We start from the raw sequence: 25,604 nt of genomic DNA on the forward strand, positions 1-25,604 counted from the left end.
TCATCACCACTGGACTTGCTATACAATAATCTAAAAGGGAGTTCTTTGATTGGAAATAAAAGATTTATTAACATCATAACATTTTAAGAATGCATTGTAAAACTCATGGGTAATGGTAAACACATAGTTAATAATTCTGTAATTTGGTAATGGTAGTGCAAAATTCATTTACAATTCCACTTTAATATTTTTTAATATTTAGGTTTTTTTTGGGGGGATGGGAGGCAGAGAGAGACAGAGACATAGACAGAAGCAGGCTCCAAGCTGTCAGCACATAGCCCAACACAGGGATTAAACTCAAAAACCATGAGACCATGACCTGAGCTGAAGTCAGATGCTTAACTGACTGAGCCACCTAGGTGGACCTACAACTCTACTTTAAAAGTTAAAAAATGAATATAGTAAAATAACCATAACTTAAATTGTCTGTTATTACACAATATAAAAAATGTAAATTGTAACATCACTATCCTAAAATGTAAGGGGAAAGAGAAGTAAAAGTATAAACTGTAGAAATCCTATTGAAGTCATTAGTTGAATTAGTTTAATTCGTCTAACCAATGCATTCAGTAAAATTGTAGGATACAAAATTAACATTCAATAATCAGTAGGATTTCTATACACTAACAACAAATTATCTGATGAAGAAAAAACAATAAAATACTTAGAAATAAATGTAACCAAAAAGGGGGAAAACCTCTATAAACTATAAGATATTGACAAAATAAATTGAAGAAAACACAAAAAAAATGTAAGTATCCTGTGTTCATACATTGGAAGAATATTGTTAAAATGTCAACACTACAAAAAGCCATCTATAGATTCAATGAATTCCCTATCAAGGTTCCAACGACATTTTTATAGAAGTAGGAAAAAATTCAAAATTTATAGTCCCTTAATAGCCAAAGCAATCCTGAGAAAGAAGAACAAAGCAGAAGGCATCATACTTTCTGGTTTCAAAGTGTACTATAAATCTGCAGAAATCAAAACAGTATGGCCCTGGTATAAAAAGAGACACAGAGATTAGTGGAAAAGAATTGACAGCCCAAACATAAACCAAGCATGTATCTTCTTCAACTAATATTTGACGAGGGATTCAAGAATACTCAATGAACAAATGACAGTCTTTTCTGTAAATGATGCTGAGAAAACTGAGTATTTACATGTAAAAGAATAAAAGCTAGGGACACCTGGATGGCTCAGTCAGTTGAGCATCTGATTTCAGCTCAGGTCATGATCTCACAGCTTGTGAGTTCAAGCCCCAGGTCAGGCTCTGTGCTGACAGCTCAGAGCCTGGACCCTGCTTCAGATTCTGTGTCTCCCTCCCTCTCTGCCCCCCTTCCCACTCATGCTCTCTTTCTCTCAAAAATAAATAAAGTTTAATTTAAAAAAAAAAAGACTAAAAGCTAGATCTCTGTCTTACCTCACTCTCTCACAAAATTGACTCAAAATAGATTAAAGTTTGATATGTAAGATCTGAGACAAGGAAACTCCTGGAAGAAAATATAAGGGAAAAGCTCGTATAAAAGCAAACGTTTTTTGGGGGGAGGATGAAATGACACCTACAACACAAACAATAAAACCAAAAATAAATAAGTGGGACTATATCAAACTAAAAAGGTTTTTCAGACAAAAGAAACAATTGACAATGTGAAAAGACAACATATGGAACAGGGACAAAATAGCAAAACATTATCTAATAAAAATATAAAGAACCCATATAACTCAATAGTTAAAAATAAATGATTCAATTAAAAAAAGGACTAAAGACCTGAATAGACATTTTTCCAAAGATAATATACAAATAATCAACAGGTACAAGAAAAGATGCTCAACACCACTAGTCATTAGGGAATTGAAAATCAAACCCATAATGAGTTATCACCTCACACCTGTACAATGGCCATCGTCAAAAAAGACAAGAGATAACAAATGCCGGCAAGACTGGAGAAAAGGGAACTCTTATGTACTGCTGGTGGGATTGTAAACAGGTATAGCCACTATGGAAAACAATATGGATAATCCTCAAAAAAATTAAAAACGAAACTACTGTAAGGCCCAAAAATTTCACTTCTGGGAATATATCCAAAGGAAACCTAAAACACTATCTTGAACAGATATGTGCATTCCGTGTTCAGTGCAGCATTATTTACAATAGCCAAGACATGGAAATAATGTAAATGTTCAATGACAGATAAATGGAAAAAGAAGTTGTGGCATACATACACGTAATAGAGTAATATTCAGCCATAAAACATGAGGAAATCCTGACAACCCTGCCAACATAGATGGATCTTGAGAGCGCTATGCTAAGAGAAATAAGTCAGACAGAGAAAGACAAAATGCTGTATGATCTCACATATATGTGGACTCTAAAAACAAAACACCCCACCAAACTAAGAAAAAACAAGATCCTAATTTTGGTTACCAGAGGCCAGTGTAGAGGGAAGGGGAATGGATGCCAAGTGGTCAAAAGATACCAACTTCCAGCTGTAAGATAAACAAACACCAGGGAATGTAATTTACAACATGTAATATACAATATACCACTTCTGTATGATACATGGAAGATAATATAGTAATAAATCATAAAATTTAGAGTAAATCTCATAACAATGGAAATTTTTGTTTTCCTTTTTAGCTTGTTCTTATTATATCTGAATGAGATAGTTGTTAACTAAGCCTGTCATAGTAATAATTTCATAATAAATTTAAGTATAATCATTATGCTATTATCTGAAGCTTTGCAGTAATGTATGTCAATTATATCTCAACAAAATCATAAAAAAATAATCATAGAATATTTTTACTAAACTTGAGAAGTCTTTAGTAGAAATGTGTACCCATAACCTGATTCTTAGTTATTATAATTTATACAGATTTTTAAAAAATTAGGTCTGTAGAACTTAAATTTGTAACCTAAGTAAAAATAATATTACCTAAGCAATTTGACATGATTTCAATATTTTGAGAGATGAAAACATTGAGTAAGGTGATGGTATTTTATACTGCTTCCTATTATCTATCGTACTTAATAGATTGTCACATACAAGGTAGATAAGTTTTTTGCTAAATGAGCATTTTAAAATGAATTATAAAATAATTCTAAATGGTCACAGTGGTACCCATAATTTCCATTTTATATTCTGCTCTACATTAAAGAAATTGATAAATAATGGGGGAAAAAAAAAACCTTTTATCTTCTTGTTTGGGATTCCACGTTTGACATGCACTTTATTAAGTTTCTCTTCCTACCCTGACTATTCTTGAATCTAACCTTTACAGAGAGTACCATAAACAAGTTTGGTATTCTAAAGTGAGTAGTTTTATAAAAATGAGACAATGTGATCTAACAACTATATTAGGAACATATATTACTCCCATTATGTTCAAACCCAGAACTAGAAATCTCTGTAACATATGAGACAGTTGATTGAACAACAAAGTGGAAGGATTCTTGACTTTGGCTATTGGTGTTATCAGTGGTTCCAATTTTCTGTGTGTGTGTGTGTGTGTGTGTGTGTGTATGCTTGTGTGTGTACTTGGTTTTGGTTTTAGTGCTGGGCATATAACCATCAACTGATTACATTCCAATAGGCCAAAAACCAGTCAAGCAAGTAATACTTCATGTTAATACCAAACTAATCAATTTCAAACCAATATTTCTAAAGGAAAATAAGTATTCACATTACATTCAGTGGCAAGTATATATATGTACATAAAGTTTCCTTGTAAACATGAACTTCCATAAGACAACAAAAATTGAGAAAAAAAAAACTTGGAAGAATTAGAAAATGAAAATCTGAATGTGTTTTTATACAAACAGGGCAAAACAGCAAGATTTCCAAATTAAAACCATATGTGTTGAGAGAGAAGTGATGAGTACTTGGTTGAAAACAAGATATTGAAACAAAATTAAAACAATAAGATGAGACATTTACAGAATGAATAAGAGAGGTGCTTGAAAAGGTAGTGAGTTTTGAAATTTCCATCTGTTATGCCAAGAAAAGAATATCATATCATATCCTGGCCCAAACAGCCACCATAATAATATAAAAGCCAAAGTTAAGTACTAAAGAGAACAAAGACTAGACCGGGAAGAAGATAATTTTATGAACAGATGATGTTATTTTTTTCCCTGAAGGTGATAACAGCAACAAGGATTCATTTTAAACTAAAAATGTTATTTTTTAAAAGCCGCTAAAATTTACCAGGGTGAGTCTCTCCTCCTGATTCAAAACTTGATTCTGTGCAAAGAAAATGAAATCACAGCTACGGCCCAGGAATTCTGTCTTACTCCGTGCACTCAGACGCGAAGACAAAGAGACTTCCGTTAATCTCATTTTTGGAATAATATGATCATGCTAATAAAGTAAAAATATCCAAGAAGAGCAAACAAGATATTTTGATTAACTATATCTGCTACGAATTGATGAAAATTTTGTGAATGAGATACCTTCATAAAGAGAAACCCTCATAAAGAGATAGCTTCCAGGGTGACAGCTTTTTTTTTTTTTTTTTTTGTAAATGTATCAAGAATTGGGAATCTGGAAAAATAGGAGTCTTTCTCAATATCATATTTTATCGTTATGGGAAAAATGTGTGTCTCAGCATCATGTTGTTTTAAAGTCTTAAGTGAAAACAAGGAGTACCCACTGGGAGAACTCTAGGTAACTTTAAGAAAATGAAGCAAACAGCACAGCATTCAGGCTCATGGGCAGTGAAAAGACATCAAGCAGATCCACTCTCCACTTTCTACTCCAAGGTGCATGGTGTTTGAGTCTACCTTTCTGTTTACACCCGCTCTCCACCAGGGCTGCACCTCCAACCTACTCAGCCTCTGGGGCCCGGGAAAGATGGTCCAACTGACTAATAGGTATTAGGGATTTTCCTGGATCCTCAAAGTTGTGACTTGTGGGAATGGAGATCTCAAGGGTAAATGTGGCTCCCCATGAATACCCCTTTATCCCAGAGAGTCAATCAACTGTAAATAAATGTTCTGATATAGTTGGGGAAACGTTGATTTTTTCTTTGGCAAAGCTAAACCATAATTAAAAACAAAATATACTGCTGATGAATTCAGTGTTCTTTTTATTGTCTCACAGAACGTTTTCTAAGTAAAAAAAAAAAAAAAAAAAGAAAGGCACTGATAACCAATTTAATAAGCATGGACGTGTTACTGTAGAAGAGGCAGACTGTTTTTGGACAGATTTTCCTTCTTGGTAAGCTTCAAGTTTATGATCTAAGCATAATCCATTGCATAAAGATTGAATACTTGCATTTTTAGCATATTACAGAATTTCATGTTTTATTTTTATGTATTAATTGAATGCCAGTTTAAAATGTCATCTAACTCCAGAAATAGATAAAAATTATATTATCTCTGAAAATAAAAACTAATTGATCACCTATTGCTAAAACCACAGACAAGTTTATATTAATAAAAAAAAAATGTTGGTGGGGGGCGCCTGGGTGGCTCGGTCGGTTAAGCGTCCGACTTAGGCTCAGGTCATGATATCACGGTCCATGAGTTTGAGCTCAGAGCCTGGAGCCTGCTTCAGATTCTGTGCCTCCCTCTCTCTCTGGCACTCCCCGTTCATGCTCTGTCTCTGTCTCAAAAATAAATGAACATTAAAAAAGATTTTTTTTTTAAAGATGTTGGTGGTAAACAAAAGCAAGCTACATTTTTTTCAAATATTTAATCATTTTCATCACTGATCAAAGCAATCCAACCAGCGGAAAAAAATATAGGAAGCTACTTTGTTCATCTTTTGCACACTGACTTTTATGGCCCAGGAGCCCTTCTTCTACACATTGGAAATGTGGACATTAAACTTTTGCTGGAATTCTTGTCCTCTTTTATTTCTGTATTTTTTGATAATTTATATATTATCTCACCTTCCGATAAGAATATTTTCCAGCAGAATACTGTGATGGAACAAGTTTATTGTGTAGAAAAAAAGATTATCATAAAAAAATTTGAAAATACAAATTTAAACTAAGACTATTTTCTTTATAGCAGTACTGTTCAGAGACTTTACCAACTAAATCTAACATCTACAAGAGTGTCTGATAAAATGAGGGTCTATTAAAAATTAATGATATTTTTTAATTTTTTTTTTTACGTTTATTTATTTTTGAGACACAGAGAGACAGAGCATGAATGGGGGAGGGTCAGAGAGAGAGGGAGACACAGAATCTGAAACAGGCTCCAGGCTCTGAGCTGTCAGCACAGAGCCCGATGCGGGGCTCGAACTCACGGACTGTGAGATCATGACCTGAGCCGAAGTCGGTCCCCCAACCGACTGAGCCACCCAGGCGCCCCTAATGATACTTTTTTTTTTAACACCTCTGTAAGGGCATCAAATTTTCACTTTTTAAAATTTTCTTTCTAGCTCATTCTATTCTATTTAGTTCTTTATTTTTTTTTAATTTTGTAAATGTTTTTGTTGGTTTGTTTGTTTTTTGAGACACAGGGTAAGTTGGGGAGGGGCAGAGAGAGAGGGAGACACAGAATCCAAAGCAGACTTCAGGCACTGAGCCTTCAGCACAGAGCCCAATGGGGGCTCAAACCCACGAACCTTGAGATCATGACCTGAGCCAAAGTCAGACATTTCACCGATTGAGCTACCCAGGTGCCCCTAGTTAGATCTTTATAGATGTTAAAAAATGAGTAACATGTATTTACATGTATTTGTAATGCATGTATTTACACATTTGTAATGCAACTCTGTCTCCTGGCTCACAAATAAACTGAGTAAGAAGTTATTTTTACTGTTACTAGTTTTAATTGCAATGACTATAATAACTATTAAATGCAGTGTTACCAAGGCAATTGTTCTAGAAACTCTACATCGCATATCAAGTATGCATAATTTCAGGAGGCAGTCATCATTGTATGCATTGTATAGATACAGAACTGACAACAGAGAGACTCCTCTGGCTAGTGATTAGAATTTTCAGAAATTCTCCCTGAGAACCTCCAATACAAATTGCATAAAGAAATATTTGCTGTTTGGTAGCATTGAAATATGGTTTAGCAAAAGTTAATATAAAAAATGCTTTGATATAAACATTAGGAAAACAATTTGGTTTTTCTAAAAGAGAATAATAAACATATGGAAAACATTATGAAGAAAGGCACATTAACTAAAAGTCTATTAAGTTTAAGGAAAAAAGACACAAAGTATTTCTTTAGGAGAAAGCGAAATATTGCCTATTCTGTTTTGTCTCCATGCTACCAATTAACATTTACTGTTATTTGTGGTACTGGATCTCATTTGTTTGATTGTGTTTTTATCCAGTTATGAAGACAAATCATTTGAATGAAAAAAAAATAGGCTGTCCAATTGTCTGATATTAAGTAGATTAAATAATTTGTTCATTGGCATTTTCCTCGGGTACTTGGGAACATGAGAAAGGTGAAACTAAATTTTTTATAGAAAAAATTAAGACAAGTATATTGGTCCATGTACATTTCTTCCATTACTAAAATGTTGCATGTTTTCTCACCTCATTTTCTTGCTCTTTCAATTTTGAGTGGTTATAAATATGCCACACTTAAAGCTACAGTCTCAGAATTATTTCTCTATGTTAAATATCTGATAATTACGAGTTCTTGACTTGCATACAATTATGTACACTTGAATAAGTCATATGTTCAAGTAATAAAAGCACACAATAAAACCTGGGAACCCAAGAAAGATCTTTCTACTACATGATTAGTATGTGCTTTCCAGACTGAGGGGGGATGTTCCATTTATAACTCATTTGTTTCCTACAATTGTGGCCAAGTTTCCACTTATTATATGTCTCCTTGCCTTAATATTAACTTCCAGTTTAGAACACTGTAAACTGTTTCTCAAGCCCCAAATTAAAGCAAATGATATCCACTCCACATCCACCACCAATTTTACTAGAAGCCACTTCAAAGATTCCATTTTTAAAAATGAAGTAGGGCCACTGCTTCCCGAAGCCAAGGTTAGTCCTGTTAATAATGAAGTGGAACTTTCTCTGATTTCCTTTCTATTTAAACACGGGCAGTTTTTTTCCAAGACATTTTTTCTCCTCCACTAAAGGTAAAAGTGGTCATTTTGTTGTTGTGGCTCCTGCTATTGGGGAGGGGATGTGAGATGAGAAAAGGAAAAGATCCCTGGAGAACTCAGCCTCACTCAGTGTTGCTGGAGCCCAGTATATGTGTGTTTGCAAGGACAGTCCAGAACCACATTCAGGTCGATTTAGAGCATACAAGTTCCAAAACATTGAAACATTGTCTCAGCTACACTCAGTTTCAAAGAGAGCAATAGTGTAGATTGTCAGGGACATCAAACTGGATAAAAGTGGATGGCCAAAAAGACAAAACTTTACAACTTCAAATGTTAGATTCCCCAGCAGGTTTCTGCTTTTTGGCCATGTACTCACTTGTTCATTTCAACTAGCCTCTCCAGCTTTACATCATGTTGTTTCCTAGACAAGCCGCTGTTACCCTCTTCTCTACCAATTTACACGGTGACAACAACTTATGATCTGGGGCAATGGAAGACCAGGCTGGAAATACACTATTGCTTTCCCAGGGCCCTGCCTCCATTCTACCCTCCTACCTCCCATACTTACCTGGTGCTTATGCACATAGTACAAGAATAGAACACATAGTTATAGAAAGTGGTAGACATACTTCCTACTAAGTGCCACAGGGGCTGCTGAAGACAACATCCACCACCTTTGCCCTTTTCCTCCCCTGACACACACAACACACACACACACACACACACACACACACACACACACACACACACACACCCCAAAAATAGTTCAGCTTAAGTTGAAGACGTGTTCTTTCAGAAAAAATTTAAATCATTCCTGGCACCTCAAGGTGCCACTAACCCACAACCAGTTAAAATCAATTTATCGGCCTGGGTCTTTCACTGCACAGGTGATGTGAATTTGAACCCTAAGTCCACACAGGGATTGGCAAAAAGTTATGACGTATAAAGATGGACTTAGTATTTCTCCTGTATACGTAGCCAAAGCCACGAGAATGAATACCCTTGCCTTTTCCTCTCGTGAGGAGGAATTTTTGCTGGTTCACCTTTTGAGAGAGTGGCATTTGGGAGGGGTCTCCATCTTATACACGTTCTCATTCATGTTACCATCTTGCTTGGGACCAGGGTTATTTCCCAAACCTTTGTATGGCTGTTTCAGGATGAGAAAATGCCCCAAGATTTCAGTCCTCACCTCTTTGCAAGGAGATGCTCTTCAGTTAATTCAGCCTATGTCATAAAGCTTAGCTTCTCTTATAAATTATTTGTCTTCTCTCAGTTCCTAGGACAAAATCTTCCCCTCTCCCAATGCCTTTTGCCCAAGTGGTGTTTCATCTGCTTGAACTATTCTTTTCACACACTGGCATGTGCACATGCATGCACACACAGATACTTACACCCCTTATAGGGGCTAGTTCTCATGTTTTATATCTTATTTTAAACATTACTTTCTCAAATAGGCCTTGTTAACCATTAAAATCACATTAGGGTATCAGCAATATTTTGCATTTGGGCATTTTCAAGAGGTAGTTTCCAGAAGAAGTTTGGATTCTCAGATTTTGCACCATACTCCTAAATCCCAAAGAACTAAATTATCATTCATTATATAGTAACTGTGCTACACAAATAAACCACCACCCAAAGTGTCACCATGCATAGAAGATATACCCATATAGTGGGATGAGAAAAGGAGGGGGAAGGGAAGGAGAGAAGTGAGGGGAAAGAGGGGGAGAGGGAGAGAGAGAGGGAATATCCACACAGAGAAGTCAGAGAGGGGCGGGGGAGGCAGATGTCTTCAGGAGCTGGCTGGTCAGGAACACTTAATAAGTTACAGTTGTAGCTGAACACAGAATCCTGAAGTGATCCCTATTGGTCTATTGTTTTAGAAGCTAGAATACCTAGGAAGGGAAAATTGTAAAAATTCCCACGCCCAAAAGTCCATGGGATATCATTTTCTGTTGTAATTCAATACAGTGTTCCTTGCCTGCTTCCAGAGGATAAACATGGATTTGTGCACATATGCTACAAAGTCAAAATAAGCCCTTTGTTGGGCTTGATCTTCACATTGTTTTTTAACTTCTGCCAAACAACTGTACACTTTAGGACTATGACATACAGTTCTACAATACGGATTTTCAGCCACACTAGAAAGTTTTGATACAGTCTTGTTTTGTCAAAATCATGGGTTCTATAAACATCACACAAACCTATTTTTAACTAAGGTTAACAAGCTAACACTAATTGTAAGATATATCCATAAACACTATTTATATGTAGTGTTTTAAATAAGTGCATTAAAAATAACTAAGTTATTAGAATTTAGTAAGTAATTTTTCATCACCCAGCTTTCCAAATATCTTCATTTTGATGACCTAAAATAATGTACTTGATAAAAAAAGCCAAGAGTCTCTGAAGAGGATGCCTGCATCACCACAAAAACTTGTTAAACAAAATATAGGTACAAAAATCAGATAAAGGCACTATTAGAAAAGAAAATTACAGGCCCATGTCTCTGATGAACATAGACACAAAAATCCTCAACATTATCAAACCAAATAAATAATACACTAAGGATCATTCGCTATAATCAATTATTACAGGGATGCAAGGATGGTTTCATATCCACCAATCAACATACATGATACACCACTTAATACCATGAAGAACAAAAATCTTATGATCCTCTCAACAGATGTAGATAAAGCTTGTGACAAAATTCAACAGCACTTAATAATAACTCTCAAAAAAGTGAGTTTAAAGGGAATATTCCTATACATATTAAAGGCCACATACGAAAAACCCACAGCTAACATCATACTCTATGGTGAAAAGAAGAAAGCTTCTCCACCAACATCAGGAATGAGACAAGTGTATCCAATGTCGCCAGTTTTATCCAGCATAGTTCTACAAATCTCAGCTTCGGCAATCAGACAAAAAAAAATTATTATGGAGGAAGTAAAACTGTCACTCTTTGCAAATGACATGATCTATATAGAAGTCCCTGAAGTCCACACCAAAAGCACTGTTAGAACTACAAAATGAATTAAGTAATGTTGCAGGATAGAACATTACTAAAGCGAAATCTGTTGCATTTATATACAGTAATAACAAAGTGGAAGAAAGAAAAACTAAGAAAACAATTCTATTTACAATTGCATCAATAATAAAATACCTAGCAATACATTTAACCAAGCAGGTGAAAGACCTGCCATTTGAAATCTGTAAGTAATTAATGAAAGAAACTGAAAATGACAGAAAGAAATAGAAAGCTATATCATGCTCATCGATTGAAAGAATATCATTAAAATGTCCATACAACCCCATAGTAATCTAAAGATTCAATCCAATCCTAATCATAACACCAACGGCATTTTTCACATAACTAGAACAATAATCCTAATATTTGTAGGGAAGCAAAAAACACCCTGAATAGCCAAAGCAATCTTGAGAAGGAAGAACAAAACCAGAGGTCTCACAATTCCAGATTTCAAAATATACTGCAAAGCTAAAGTAATTAAAAGATAAAAAAAAAAAAAGACACATAGATCAAGAGAACAGGATACAGAGCCATAGTTTTATGGTTAATTCATCTGTGACAAAGGACTTTGGAAAATACAAAAGAAGTGAAGAATATACCTTAGTCCGTTTAATAATGATGTTGGGAAAAATGGACATCTACATGCAGAAGAATGAAACTGGATCACTCTGTTATGCTATACACAAAAATAAACTCAAAATAGATTCAAAAACATAAATATGAGACCTGAAACCATGAAACTCTTAAAACAAAACATAGGCAGTAATCTCTTAGACACTGGCCTCAGAAACATTTTTCTATACATGTCTCCTCAGGCACAGGGAACAAAAACAAAATTAAAGTATTGGAACTATTCCAACATGAAAGGCTTTTGCACAGTGAAGAAAATCATCAACAAAACAAAAAGGCAGCCTACTAAGTGGGAGAAGATATTTGCAAATGATGTATCTGATAAGGGGATAATATCCAAAATATACTAAGAATTCATACAATTTAACACCAAAAAAATCCAATAAATATAGGAAGAGGACCTGAATATTTTTTAAAGGAGATTCCAGGGGCACCTGGGTGGCGCAGTCGGTTAGGTGTCCGACTTCAGCCAGGTCACGATCTCGCGGTCCGTGAGTTCGAGCCCCGCATCGGGCTCTGGGCTGATGGCTCAGAGCCTGGAGCCTGTTTCCGATTCTGTGTCTCCCTCTCTCTCTGCCCCTCCCCCGTTCATGCTCTGTCTCTCTCTGTCCCAAAAATAAATAAACGTTGAAAAAAAAAAAAATTTAAAGGAGATTCCAGATGGCCAACAGACACATTAAAAGATCCTCAATATGACTAATCATCAGGGAAACGCAAATCAAAGCCATAATGAGATATTGGCTCACACCTGTCAGAATAGCTGGTCTCAGACAAGAAATAACAAGTGCTAGTGAGGATGTGGAGAAAAAGTAGCCCTCACGCACTGCCGGCAGAAATTCAAACTGGTGCAGCCACTGTGCGCAATGTTACAGAATTTCCTCAAAGAATTAAATATACAAAGACCATACAACCCATATTTCAACTTTTGGGCATTTACCTGAAGACAACAAAAACACTAATTCAAAAAGATATATGTGTCTATCCATTCTGTGGCAGCATTATTTACAATAACCAAGATAGTGAAGCAATCAATGTGTCCATCAATAGATGAAAGGGTGAAGAAGATGTGGTACATATATACACAATGCAGTATTACTCAGCCCTATGAAAGAATGAAATCTTGCCATTTGCTACAACATGGATGGACCTAAAGGGTATTCCACTAAGTGAAATAAGTCAGAGAGGAAAAAATAAATACTACATGATTTCTCTCATATGTGGAATCTAAAAACCAAAACAAGCAAAGAAAAAAGCAGAAATAGATTCATAAATACAGAGAACAAACTCTGGATTGTCAGAAGGGAGTAGGGTATGGAGAATGAGTGAAATAGATGAAGAGTATTAAGAGGTACAAACTTCCAGTTATAAAACAAAGTCATAAGCATGAAATGCTCATGGAATATAGTCAATATTGTAGTAAGTTTGTATGGTGCAGAGGGTGACTACACTGACTGTGGCAATCGTGCATATAATTACTGAATTACTATGTTGCACCTAAAACTAATATTGAACTACCCTTTAGTAAAAAAAAAAAAAAAAAAGAGAAATTTTATCAAATAAAATTAACAGGAATAGGAGACATCATTGCCCTAAAAATAAATGCGCAATTTGCAGATGTTTCCTGAGTACTTGTCATGGGGTGGGTAGTTTAAATATTATATTTGTAGCAATTTATAAATATTACCTCACTAAACCCTTTAACATGTTTATATTATCATTAAGGATACCCATTTTACACTTACACACAAATAACGCAAAATACCTGAAGGGCCGTAAGGATATTTGCTAAGGCTTGTCCATACGTGTCATGGCAGTGAACAGCAAGCGCACTGGGTGGGACTTCTTTCATGACACTCTCCAACATTCTTTTCATGCTTCCTGGAGTTCCCACTCCAATAGTGTCTCCTAGAGAGATCTCATAACAGCCCATGCCATACAATCTTTTAGATACCTGTTGGGAAAGGTGAGAAGCTAGTAAAAAAAAAAAAAATAAAAAAATAAAAAATAAATAATAATAATAATAATAATGGAAATGAACAAATTCAAACCCTGTTACTCCTTAGCAGACATCATCTACAAGTAAAAGTCATACCTAAGACCAGTTATGTATTCATGGGAAACACATATTTTAATTTTCTGGTCCTTTTCCTTGGTTATTAAATCCCAACTATTATATAAAAGTTTTAAAGACATTACTATAATTATCTTTTTCTAATATTCAAGTCGGCCTTAGAATCATAACTGTCCATCTCCATGTTCAGTTATGCAATTATAAGCTACAATTTCAATTATGGGAGGCTTACTTTCTCAGCCCTTTAAACAAACAGAAGCATTACAAATTTACTTTGGAAGTAGTATTTCTCAAGGCATGAGATTTGAGGTCATGAGATATCAAAAATACTTTCAGCTTTGTCACTAAGTAGTTGTGTGATTGGTAGAGTCACTTAGTATTTCTAACTTAATACTTCTGGTTCATGAATGGATGCACTTATGCCAAGTAACCTGCAAATTCCCTTTATGTTGGATAACTAAGGTTAAGTCTAGATGACTCACTTAAGGTTGCTGGTCATGCATTCTTAATGCTTCCAATCTGCCTGTTACGCAGTTCTCTTCAGCAACTCCTCAGACATTCTGGTGCAGTAATGGAGAGCCTGAGGGTATGTGTGGTCCATCCATAGACCTCATCCATGAGGCAAAAGGCAGCAAAGCAAGGGGCTTGGTGGACAGGTAGATTTGGAGCCTAGTTTTTGTAGAGCCTGAAGTTCTATCATTTTGGAAGTGTTTTTAAGGAAATAATATATAATTGTGAATGCAAATTTATAAGGAGTCTTAGAAGGGTACCATATAGGTGAAGGACTAAAATATTTAAGCTTCTTTATTTTACAGTGTATCTGCTTCTGTGTGCAAAGGTCTTCCTTAAATAGACTGGGATAGCACGCATTTGAAAAATCTGCAGCAAATTTCAAAAGTTCAAATGAAGGCACAAAAGAGGAATGGCTTTAGCCAAATCAAAGGTTTATCCTAAGTTCTGAATTTCTAACAATGTCATCTTTAAGGACTATTATCTATTCCTGCAAAACTGCTCTCTAATGAAAGGAACTGGAGTCTCAGGACGAAGTATAGGATCTCAAAGGAATGAACAGTGTACAGAAAAAGTAGTGTATACACTCTGATACAAGTGCCCAAGTATGCAGGACAAGAACACAGGGATGATAACTGAGCAATCAAAGCAAAGTTTAAGTGTGCATGTACAAACTTCCCTGACATTCTGATGGAATGTGGAAAGGTCATCCACTAAGTTCCACCCATGTAAAAATGTTTCATCTATGAACCCCAACATGAGCAGACTCAAATGTTATTTAACTTTGAATAGTTGTAGCCAATATATACATCTTCAGTGTCAAAATGAAACTACTGGTTAAGTGATCGATCTTGTCTTCCATGGTTCTCCTGAAACTTGGTTGTGCAGATGCAATCAACAGTAAAGAGAACAGCCTGCTTTTAAAAATATTATACATCATTTTACCAAGAACCAGAAAACCACAGGTATATCTTACTTCTGTCACTTTTTGTGGTGTGATGTTTCCTTCATACGGACAGCCCAGGGTGCAAGACACATACCTAAATTTAAAATATAGAGCCATATAAATATATAGATGATTTAAGTCATTTCCTAATTTCCATTTTATAAAAATGAATAGCTAAAAAGTCATCAAAAATATTTTTTACCCTAGTCCATTATTATTCTTAGAACAAAGAAAACCTATTTTGGAACATTTTTAACTTAACTCAATTTTTTTCTAATAATGACAATTTGATAAATGTTATTTGATGGCAGATGGAGTAACAGGTGTTTATCTTGTGGAATTATTTATGCTATAGCAGCATATGAACATTCAAAGCGGAAAATACCAGTGAACTACATAGTTTTATTTAAGTAAGTACACACATCCAACTGTTAAATATCTAGTTCTTTGGAATCATAGAGAAATAGCGAGTAGATGACTAACTGAATTTCTCTTCACTCCCATCTGGATCTTTTGGCCTCATTTAGATAGAGTCATTAATCACCCCAAAACTCCTAGAGTTGGCCACAACCTCAAAGTTCATCTTATTTATCTCTCGTGGGTATACCTAAATCATCCTATACAGAAGAGTGTCTAGCCTACGTTTTAAAGGCTCCATATAAAGATATTCTGTAAGCTTCTTCAACAATTTACTCTAATAGAAAAAGTCAAGCCTTTCCTGAAATGATAATGATACTTTTCCATCTTAAAGTATTAAGCTTTAGAAAAACCCTGTTTTAGCTATTTTCAGCTCAACACCAATCCCATTTTATTAAACTTTCCTCAGAGATTTTTACAACACTTGTATTAAAATAATGCATCATGTGTCTGATTGTCAGGGATGAAGCAATTCACATGAGTGAGAGAGGGGTGGTAGGAAATGAGGCTGGAGATCCAATTCTGTGAGCCAGAATACAACAGGCTTTAGATAATAAGGCCCTTGGAATGCCATGCCAAGGAGTCTGAACTTTGAGATCACTCAAAATTATTAGGTAACGTAGTGACAAGATCAGAGTAGTTTTCCAGAAATGTTAATTCTCCGGGAACTCTGGAAGTGGTTGCCAACAGAAAGGTGGAAGCAAAAACAAGACAAAAAATAATACCATATTTCCTTGATTCTAAGATGTTGTCCATTATAAGATACACTATAAATTTTATAACAGGTTTTGGAGTAAAAAAATATACATATTAAATATATACATATATATTCAATGATTCAATACATACTCATTGATTCTAAAACCATAATCTAATTTCAAAAGTATTAAAATGTGAATAAAAGTTGTGTTTTGGAATTAAATAAACAATTCAGTAAGTCAAGTAAGCAGTAAAGAAGACAGAGGAATAAATAGGATAATTCAAGCACAACTTGAAATTTATGCAGGAAATCATTTCTCTGCTCTTGCAATTACTATAATTATCTTATTTGAATAACCTGTATAAATTTAAACAAGACATGTAGAAAGGAAATGTTCTATAAACCTAACACTTGGAAAAGGTGGCTAAAGATGAAAAAGAACATTTTGGATTCAGATATAATGATTCCAGATAAATAAATGAATAATTACTTCATTCTGAACCCAAAATATCTAGATGTGGTTCAATACAAAATCCAAGCCATCCATTTACATGCCGTCCCTCTAAATATGAAAAACAATGTAAGAAAAAACCAACAAATTCAAAACGATATAAAGCAAACCAACCTTTCTTGCATTCTTTACTATCTGGCCATAACTACCCTTTGGTAACATCACCTGCATTTTCATTCACTCAAGTTTTCCCTCAGACTCCTTCCCAGGCCTAAGGTTTGCCTGGTCTCCATTCGTCACTGCATTTCATCTTCCTACATTCTTTTCCATCCTTGTGAGCCACTTCTCTCACCTATTTACACATGGGGCTACTTTCCCCCAGAAACAAATGTGATGGTTCTCAACTACGTTCATTAGCTTACTTTAACATCCTATAAGCACAGGTTGGCAAACGAAGACCCATAGGCCAAATCCTGCTCATTAGTCTTTTGCAAGTCAAATTTTATTGGAACAATGCCATGCCTATCTGTTTACCTATTATCCATGGCTATTTCTGCACCATAAGAGTTGAATAGGAGCACAGAGATTATCTGACCCACGAAACCTAAAATATTATTATCCAGTCTTTTACAGAAAAAGCTTGCTGCTGGTAAAAAGTGAAACATTTTCATGAGTATGAAATGGCCTCCCCCATGATAAAAATAGTCTATATTGTCCCCTTTGAATAGTAGCTAAAGCCAATTTCTATAGCAATCTATTAGAGTGGTTCTCAAACTTGCCTGCACAGAATCACCTGGGGAGTTTAAAAGCCAAAACTCTAATGGTTGACACACTCCAGGCCAATTAAATCACAAACCTGAGGAATTAAATTCAATCACCAATATCTCAAAATAATTTCTAAAGTTCCATTTAGAAACTTGCCAAAATTGAAAACCACTGAAACATCAGCAATACTACCTCCCCTTGAATGCCTGATTTATTCCCTTGTAAAAAAGGGTTAATACACAGATTTTAGTCTCAAGAATCTCACTACTATGCCCCAGCACTTTTTATCTATTTTCAATTGGCTGGTAGTTCAACTTCTCACAGATCTATCTTGAATCATTTCTATTCTGCTGAAGCCCCAAACTGCAACCTCTCCATTTCTTATTTTATCCCATTTCTTACTTCTGGCTTAATGTCCTTTTTACTGAACTACACCGTTTAGTTCTTTCAGTAATGGTAAAGTTTTGCAGACTATTTTGTCACCAAATAATTTTACTTCACCTTCATTAATGTTTAATAGTTTGGTTAGGTATAAAATTCTAAGTGAACAGTCATTCTGCCATTTTGAGCATATTTCACTAGCTCTGGTCTCAGTTTTGCTGACGAGAATTTTGCTATTTAATGGTAATTCTGTTATAGCAATTTTAAAGTAATTTGTTCTCTACTTTTTGGATTCTCTCTTTATATCTAATATTCTGCATTTTACTATGAGAATGTCAGGACTTATACTTCTTTAATATTAACACTGATGTTGTTCCTCAAATCTAGAAAATCCTCAAGGTACTAGTTCATCAATCTATCTCTAACATTTACTTTCCCTGCTTTCTCCTTCTGAAAATTCTGTGAGGCACTCTCTCTTAACCTCACTTTCAAAAGTTCTATTACATTTTTCTGTGTTTTATTTTTGCAGTTTCCTTGAATACTACTTCTAGTCACCAATACCCCTTTCAACTGTATGTAATCTGCAGCTGAATGCAATCATTTCCTTTATAAATGTATTTGTCATTTCAAGAAATGTTTCTTTTTGTAAAATCTTCATTATTTTCATAAAGATCTGTTATGTTCTTCCTTTGCCTCTGTATTTTAAGGGGTTAAATTCTTCAGATTGTTCTATTTCCTTCTTTTCTGTTAAAGTTTTCCTGCTTTTCCTTTTTGCTTCTTTCTCTCTTCTTTCTTTTTGCTTCTTTGTATCGTCATGTGGTTTGTAATTTTTACTGTATCTTTCCATGGTGATTTTAGTTTCTATGGGAGTTTCATGAGACTCTTGAGTTATTCAATTGTCTCTATAAACAAGATATGACTGCCTTTTGTCCTTGCCCAGTGGACTTTACCAATTCTTGGACAAATTTCTACCTTAATTTCTTATTTGGGGTTTCCATAATATTCCACAAATTCCACTGACTTTGCATTGGCAAAGAGGAGATTCCAGGCTCCAAGAATCATCACTTTAAAATGCATGTTTTAGTAGAACATCTATCTCATATCATGTCGACATTAAAATCCCATTTTCGAGCCACTAGGAATTTTATCTGAAATAGATACCCCCAGGTGCTAGTGGCATCAACCTGCATCCTCACCACACTTTCTTTGATGAAACCTGAGGACTTTCTTTTCTCAGTTTAGCTATATGTTTCAAAAATGGTTATTTTCATATGTTTGTAATGGGAACAGAAAAGGGAGTCTTTGCATCAGTTCAGTCCCCCATAGTCTCTGTCTTTCATCATTATGCAGATAGATAACTCAAGGAACAACTCCAAGTTTCAGGAACATTACAAATTGGTTTCCTGACACATTGACATGACATATTAAGCTCAGCATGTCAAAAATGATGCTCACTCTTGCTTCCCCTGCATTTGCCATTAAAAAAAATGCAGTCATTTTCAGAGTCTGTCCTGCCAAATCACTTAAAGGTCACCTTTGAGAACATATTCAATAACCCAGATACCCTGGTTCTTCCCTTCCAGCCTCTGTTGCACGTGACATCTGCTAGTGCCAGTCCAAACATACAGAACAGTCCCTGAGTATTTTCCTCAGGACAGCTGCATACATCTGCCAAGCGCTCTCCTTGCCTCTGGTCTCACACCACTCATTTTTACACTAATACCTATTGACAAAATACGAGGACTACAGCATAGATCTGATTAGTTTTACACTTCAAAAATCTATAGTGACTTGCCATCGTCTACCAAGTAAACTTGGTATTCAAGTTCAGCAGTTTGTGAAACCTCTTTCTACCCCTCTCCCACTATACACCCTGAAAAACTCCCCTTCCAGTGGAAGTAAGCTCTTTCCTGTTACCTAAATGCTTTTTGAGATTTCTCTTCACTATGCCTTTGCTCTTTGTACATTTCTTACCCTGCCTGAAAAGACCATTATTTCTGATTATGTTTCCCTATATTTACCTATCTTTAATGACTTCATTTTATTGACACCTTCTGCATTAAGTTTCTCCATATAACCCCCGAGAAATTTAATATAGTATTACTTTAAACTTGAATAGGATCTGTCTGTATGTCTCTTAATGTATTTGCCTTTTTTGACAGTTAAATAACAATTTCTCTATATACTATTTTCCCAGTCTGCTAGAAACTCTTTGAAGTTTGGCTACTTTTTCATTTTCATATTCCATACATTATCACTAGACAGTACATTATATAAAACATTCAGTATTTCTTGAATGAATTCATGCACAAATTTGTTATTTAAGGTGCCATTTTCATTATTTAATTAATTTTCTATTAAATTCCTGATCTTTACTCTAAATATGTAGCTACATCCAGGCTATTAATGCACTTACTTCTAAATCCTGTAGCCAAAGATGATAGTATATGAGTTCAGATTTAGAACAAAACCTTAAACACTATATAGGATGACAGAATCAAAGAATGGTCAATCATATTGAAGCTAATTGCGCTAACATTAAAGGCATGGTGTTACAATAAATTCTGTGGATGGAAGGCTGAGTTATTTTTATTTGTGCTTGTGAAGGCCATTTATCAATATTGTGCAAAATCATGATAAAAGAGAAACTGAGGCAATCAAGTCTTAACAACTTTATCTGGTGAACTGAGTCATGAAAAAGCACCTGCATTGAGGCCTTACCCAAGGCCTTCCCACTATTATCCTCTGTCCTTTAAAATCATTCTGGCAAAAAGAAACAAAAACGATGAGCCTGGAATAAACGTCACAAATACTTGCAACGGAAACAATCAATGACTGCTATCCTCAGAAGAGAAAAACAATGCCAAGAATGAAGAGGTGACATGTAATGTCAATTAAACATAATTAAGACATTTAAATGTAGGAGCTGTTTTGATGCAGTCGTGCACAGTATGTCTGCTTATAAACAATACAAAATAGCATTCCATTACTAATAAGCCAACCAAAAACAGATTGTGAGAGCCTGCTAAGCACTTAACACTACAGACAATGTAAGAAATAAATACTGTCCCTGGGTCTCAAGGAGCAATTCTGCTAATTCTCTTTTTGCCCTGAAATGCTAATTTCATGAGAAATGACAAAACATGCTCTTCAAAGGCTCTGTATGAAGGCTGTTTAGTGATGACTACACAACACAGCTTACACATATTAACTATTGCTGGGTAGGTGTTATTCTGATACACAGCAGTGCCAGATTAATATGTAAGGCTAAAAAAAAGTATACCTTCAAACAAACCATATGTATGACAGAAAATAGCTTTAACAGATGTCTCATTTTTAGAGTTTTATGTACCATGTTTTGGTAAATGACGTTTTGAATTGCTCTTCAAATTTTTCCTCCCAGGCCAACAGAAAGGCCTCAGTCTAAGATACTGGAAAGGAACTTGGCCAATCAACTGTACACTTGAAAGATGGTGCCATATATGCAAGTGAATTCCCCTGGGGTAGACTGTCCAATGGAAGGTATTTGCTACATTAGTCATGAGAAACATGGTGCATTTAAAACACTGAGACTTAAATAAGGAAACTCATTATCACACTCACCAATATTACTACTACCTTCAAGATCAGCATCAGAATCCATAATAGCATGTTGTATTATGCAGAGGAAAAATAAGAAATACATGTGCGACATAACATAAATGGTTTGGCTAAGAAACAGGTTGCAAGTTCTTAAATAAGTTTGTGTTCAAAATTATCTCTTAACGGGAAAACCAATGAAAACTGACCACTTTGAGGGAGAGGAATCTGCACTTACTTCATGGCCATTTTATAGGTTAGAAATTATACAGAGCTAAGCAACTCATCAAAAAATAATTAAGCACAAGAATTTCCTAATATTAACATTAATTTCATTGAAGAAATTGGCCACTAATATACATAATACAATTTTATCCAGAAGCTGTTAAACCAGACTGGATTATTATTGTTATGGGATAAGCAGAAAGCAGGCGGTGAGGGTCATAGATCAAGAGATGCATAAAATATGCACTTTAGAAAAACAAATGTGAAAAGGACCACTGAGACAATCCCAACATAAAAAGCTTTTTTCATTGTGAAGGAAATTGTCAACAAAACAAAAAAGGCAAACTACCAAATGGGAGAAGGTATATGCAAATGATATAACTGAAAAGGAGTTAATATCCAAAATATATAAAGGACTTATACACCTCAACATCAAAAAAAAAATCCAATTAAAAATGGGCAAAACACCTGAATACCTTTATCCAAAGACATACAGATGCCAAGAGACTCATGAAAAGATGTTCAACATCACTCATTACCATCAGGGAAATGCAAATCAAACCACAAGGAGCTATCACCTCACACCTTTCAGAAGAGCTAGTATGAAAAAGATTTAAAAAATAGAAAGTGTAGATGCTGAAGCGGAAAAAAAAAGACCCCTTGTGCACTGTTGGGGGGAATGTAAATTGAGGGTCACTGGAAAAACAATATGGAGGTTCCTCAATAAATAGAAATTCCATACCATCCAGTCATTCCACTACTGGGTATTTACCCAGAGAAAACAAAAACACTAATATGCAGTGTAAACTATTACCACATCCTAAAATGATCTTTGGTTTTTCTGTATCTAAAAGTTATATATGATTGTCTATATTAACTACTAATCTGTCTTTTATTCCTTGTTCTCATTATTTTGCACATTTTTTTTTTCTGGGAATTTGAGGAATCCAGCAGTTACGGTTCATAGTTAAATATTTTTGCATTTTGTAATTTTTTAAAACAAAGTATGGTAATTTTGTTTGGCTTCCAGGAAAAATGGTACAAAACTACCTTCTTTCAACTTTTAGTAGGCTCAACCTTTCAGAGTAATCATGGTTCAGATCATTTGAAGTCATTTTACAGAAGAGGCCTAAGATATAATTATGTAAGAAGTTTTGCTTTGATATGCACAACTGCTGACCTTTTGAACTTGTAATGTAGATTTCTAAGCCTTTTAGTAGTGAAATTAATAATGGCTCCTTAGTGATAGTTTCCTTTTTAAAAATAATATTCTCACAAAGAGAGTATGTGATTCTTGTGACTTCATTTAAGGTAGGTCAATACTCAGACAAAAAGGAATAAAACTAAATGTCTCATATATTAGTGCACTACTTCATATCTTGAAGACGTTCCAATTTTGGAAGAATCTTGACAAACCAAGAGATAATAATTTCAGGAAATGCATTGATAAAAATAGAGAAAATCATTACATGTATCACAAAGTTTTATTTTTCTTTGCCTTTTTAACTTTTTAAAAATTTTGTTATTAGAAAAATAACCTAGATATTTTAAACATATGTCATATGAATTACACATTAAAAATGAAGTCCAAAATGTAAACATTTCATTGCTCATTCATATATAATGTATATTCAGTGGTAGTTAGCTGACTTTGCATTTTATGTCAATGATCTGGCATGGTATGTTTTCGCAATGTGTCCCAGATGTTATGTAAAGTTCTGAGCACATATAAAAAATGTGTACACATGCATGTGTATATGTGTGTTACAGGATGGGGGGGAATCAAACCACAGCCTTAATAACTTTAATAAAAGCTGCTATTTAGACCATATGAAGGTTTACTATTTTATTAAAATTTAAATGGTTTTAGTGAGCATTTATAAAATGTGTACTGCCTTATGGCCTTTAAATCTGACAGCTGATGACATAAATTTTCTGGACGGTGATCAAGTACATGTTGACGCAGCTGTTGCCATGTTGCCATAGTAAGATGCTGAGGTGTCTGCTTCAGTTTCAACTAGTTGAACATGACTCTCTTTCTTAACTGAGTACCAATGACCTATGACTTCTAATATTGCGTATCTAAATTCTAGATTGCCAGCAAAAATAAAATCTAATTTAAACTCTATTAACATTTGGGGGAGTAGGTAGATAATTCTCATCTGCACAAAGAGGGAACTCACATACTAAAAGGCCTATTTCTAAAAATGAATACTGTTTCAGAAGATCTAGGAGTTGTGCTCAAAGGAACAAAATCTGCATTGGAAAACACACATTTATTTATTGTATACTTCTGCAGTAAGTCTCTAATGTACTCTGCTGATGGCATTGGACTGTGAGTCAGTTTTTGTCCATCTTGCACTTTGTACCCTTCTTATTAAGGCCTGGCAAACTTTTTAAGTTATAGCATGGTTAGAAGTTTCTTTATTGGGGTGCCTGGGTGGCTCAGTAGGTTTAGCATCCAACTCCTCATTTCAGATCAGGTCATGATCCCAGGGTGGTGAGATCGAGCCCTATGTCAGGCTCCATGTTCAGTGTGGAGCCTGCTTGGGATTCTCTCTCTCTAACCCCCTAACCCCCTCCCCAACTCACACACACTTTATTAAAAAAAAAAAAAAAGTTGCTTTACTGATGGGACAATATTAGTTGCCCAAAACTCAGTATTCAAGAGGATTTAAGATTTCTATTAAATATATTACCTATTCTACTTTATAAGAGAAAAACAGATAATAAAATATGATATTAAACAATTTATGTTTACATCCATCTTCTAACATTAAAAAAACTTCCTATTTGAAGTGCAAGCTGCACATGCACTTTACTTTGCACAGTTATGCGTTTTTCAAATTTCTAATGAGTGACTTTACTGTAAAATCTATACTCCATATTTAAAGATGCATTAAAATACAGTAGCTTCTTCATCTTTCCCATTCTTTAAAAAGAAAGAGACAAAACAGCTTACATATGTTTGAATTTAGAAACTTGTAATACATGGTTTTGTGACTATTCACCTTTTTTTTGCCTTAAGAATACACATCCTTTATTTTCTGTCTATGGATACACATTTCTTGGTTTATAAATTTTTCTTGCATGTGCTTTCCATGATGTGTATATTTTAATTACAAAAACAATTTTATATCTTTAAAAACTCATGCTGAAAACTATTGCTATGGAGAGAGGAAAAATAAGCTAACAAAAGTAAGCAAACCAATAAGACAGTTCCCCATGGTGTGGTCTAATTCTATTTGCTCTCCAAAGGACCTTGGTTGAATTCTAACCCTTTTCTAATGTGGTCACTCAAAATTGGATCCACTTGTCTTTCTCATTAACCACTAAACCTCTCCCTGCCACTACAGATTTTTCTCTCCTCAACTGAAGGAAGTAAACCTGTATCCAAATCTAATTATAGCTATCAGACTTGTCTTATGAATGCTATACGTCTTAATTGATTTCCATGAGAAGACTATCATACCACTATAATTATAAAAAGCAATAGAAAATTAGCTAATGTCTTAGAAACAAATTCCTTCTTAAGTGATCATTTATTATACATTTCATAGAACATGGGTCTGGGAGTAGAGCCTGTTTGCAGTACATGCTCCAACTGCTGGTTCTGGAAGCAGGTAAGAATCAAAGCAGATCTTCTCTCTCTTCCTCTTCCCCATTTACCTTTGCTTTTGGGTCACACAGAGAAAACAGGGAAATCGGCTGTTGAAAGGGATGCTGAATGAGGGGAAAGATGGGCCGAATTTCCTGGTGCAGCTTGAAGGCTCAATTTTATGTTTTAAATACTCTATTGAAGGTCTACATAAAATAATTTTGGAACAAAAAATAATAGGTCTTAAAAATTTTT

General features: G+C 34.8%; 1 protein-coding gene across 1 annotated transcript in view; it reads right to left on the reverse strand.

The window, feature by feature from the left end:
* Positions 1–25,604, reverse strand: part of HMGCLL1 (3-hydroxymethyl-3-methylglutaryl-CoA lyase like 1) — a 192,306-nt gene that overhangs the window by 87,809 nt on the left and 78,893 nt on the right. The window contains exons 6-7 of the mRNA XM_030315732.1: positions 15,264–15,327; positions 13,469–13,657 (exon numbers count right to left, since the gene is read on the reverse strand). Of these exons, the coding sequence (XP_030171592.1) occupies positions 13,469–13,657; positions 15,264–15,327 (253 nt within the window). The remainder of the gene's footprint in view (positions 1–13,468; positions 13,658–15,263; positions 15,328–25,604) is intronic.

The sequence above is a fragment of the Lynx canadensis genome, chromosome B2 (assembly GCF_007474595.2).
Source record: "Lynx canadensis isolate LIC74 chromosome B2, mLynCan4.pri.v2, whole genome shotgun sequence".
Taxonomy (NCBI): domain Eukaryota; kingdom Metazoa; phylum Chordata; class Mammalia; order Carnivora; family Felidae; genus Lynx; species Lynx canadensis.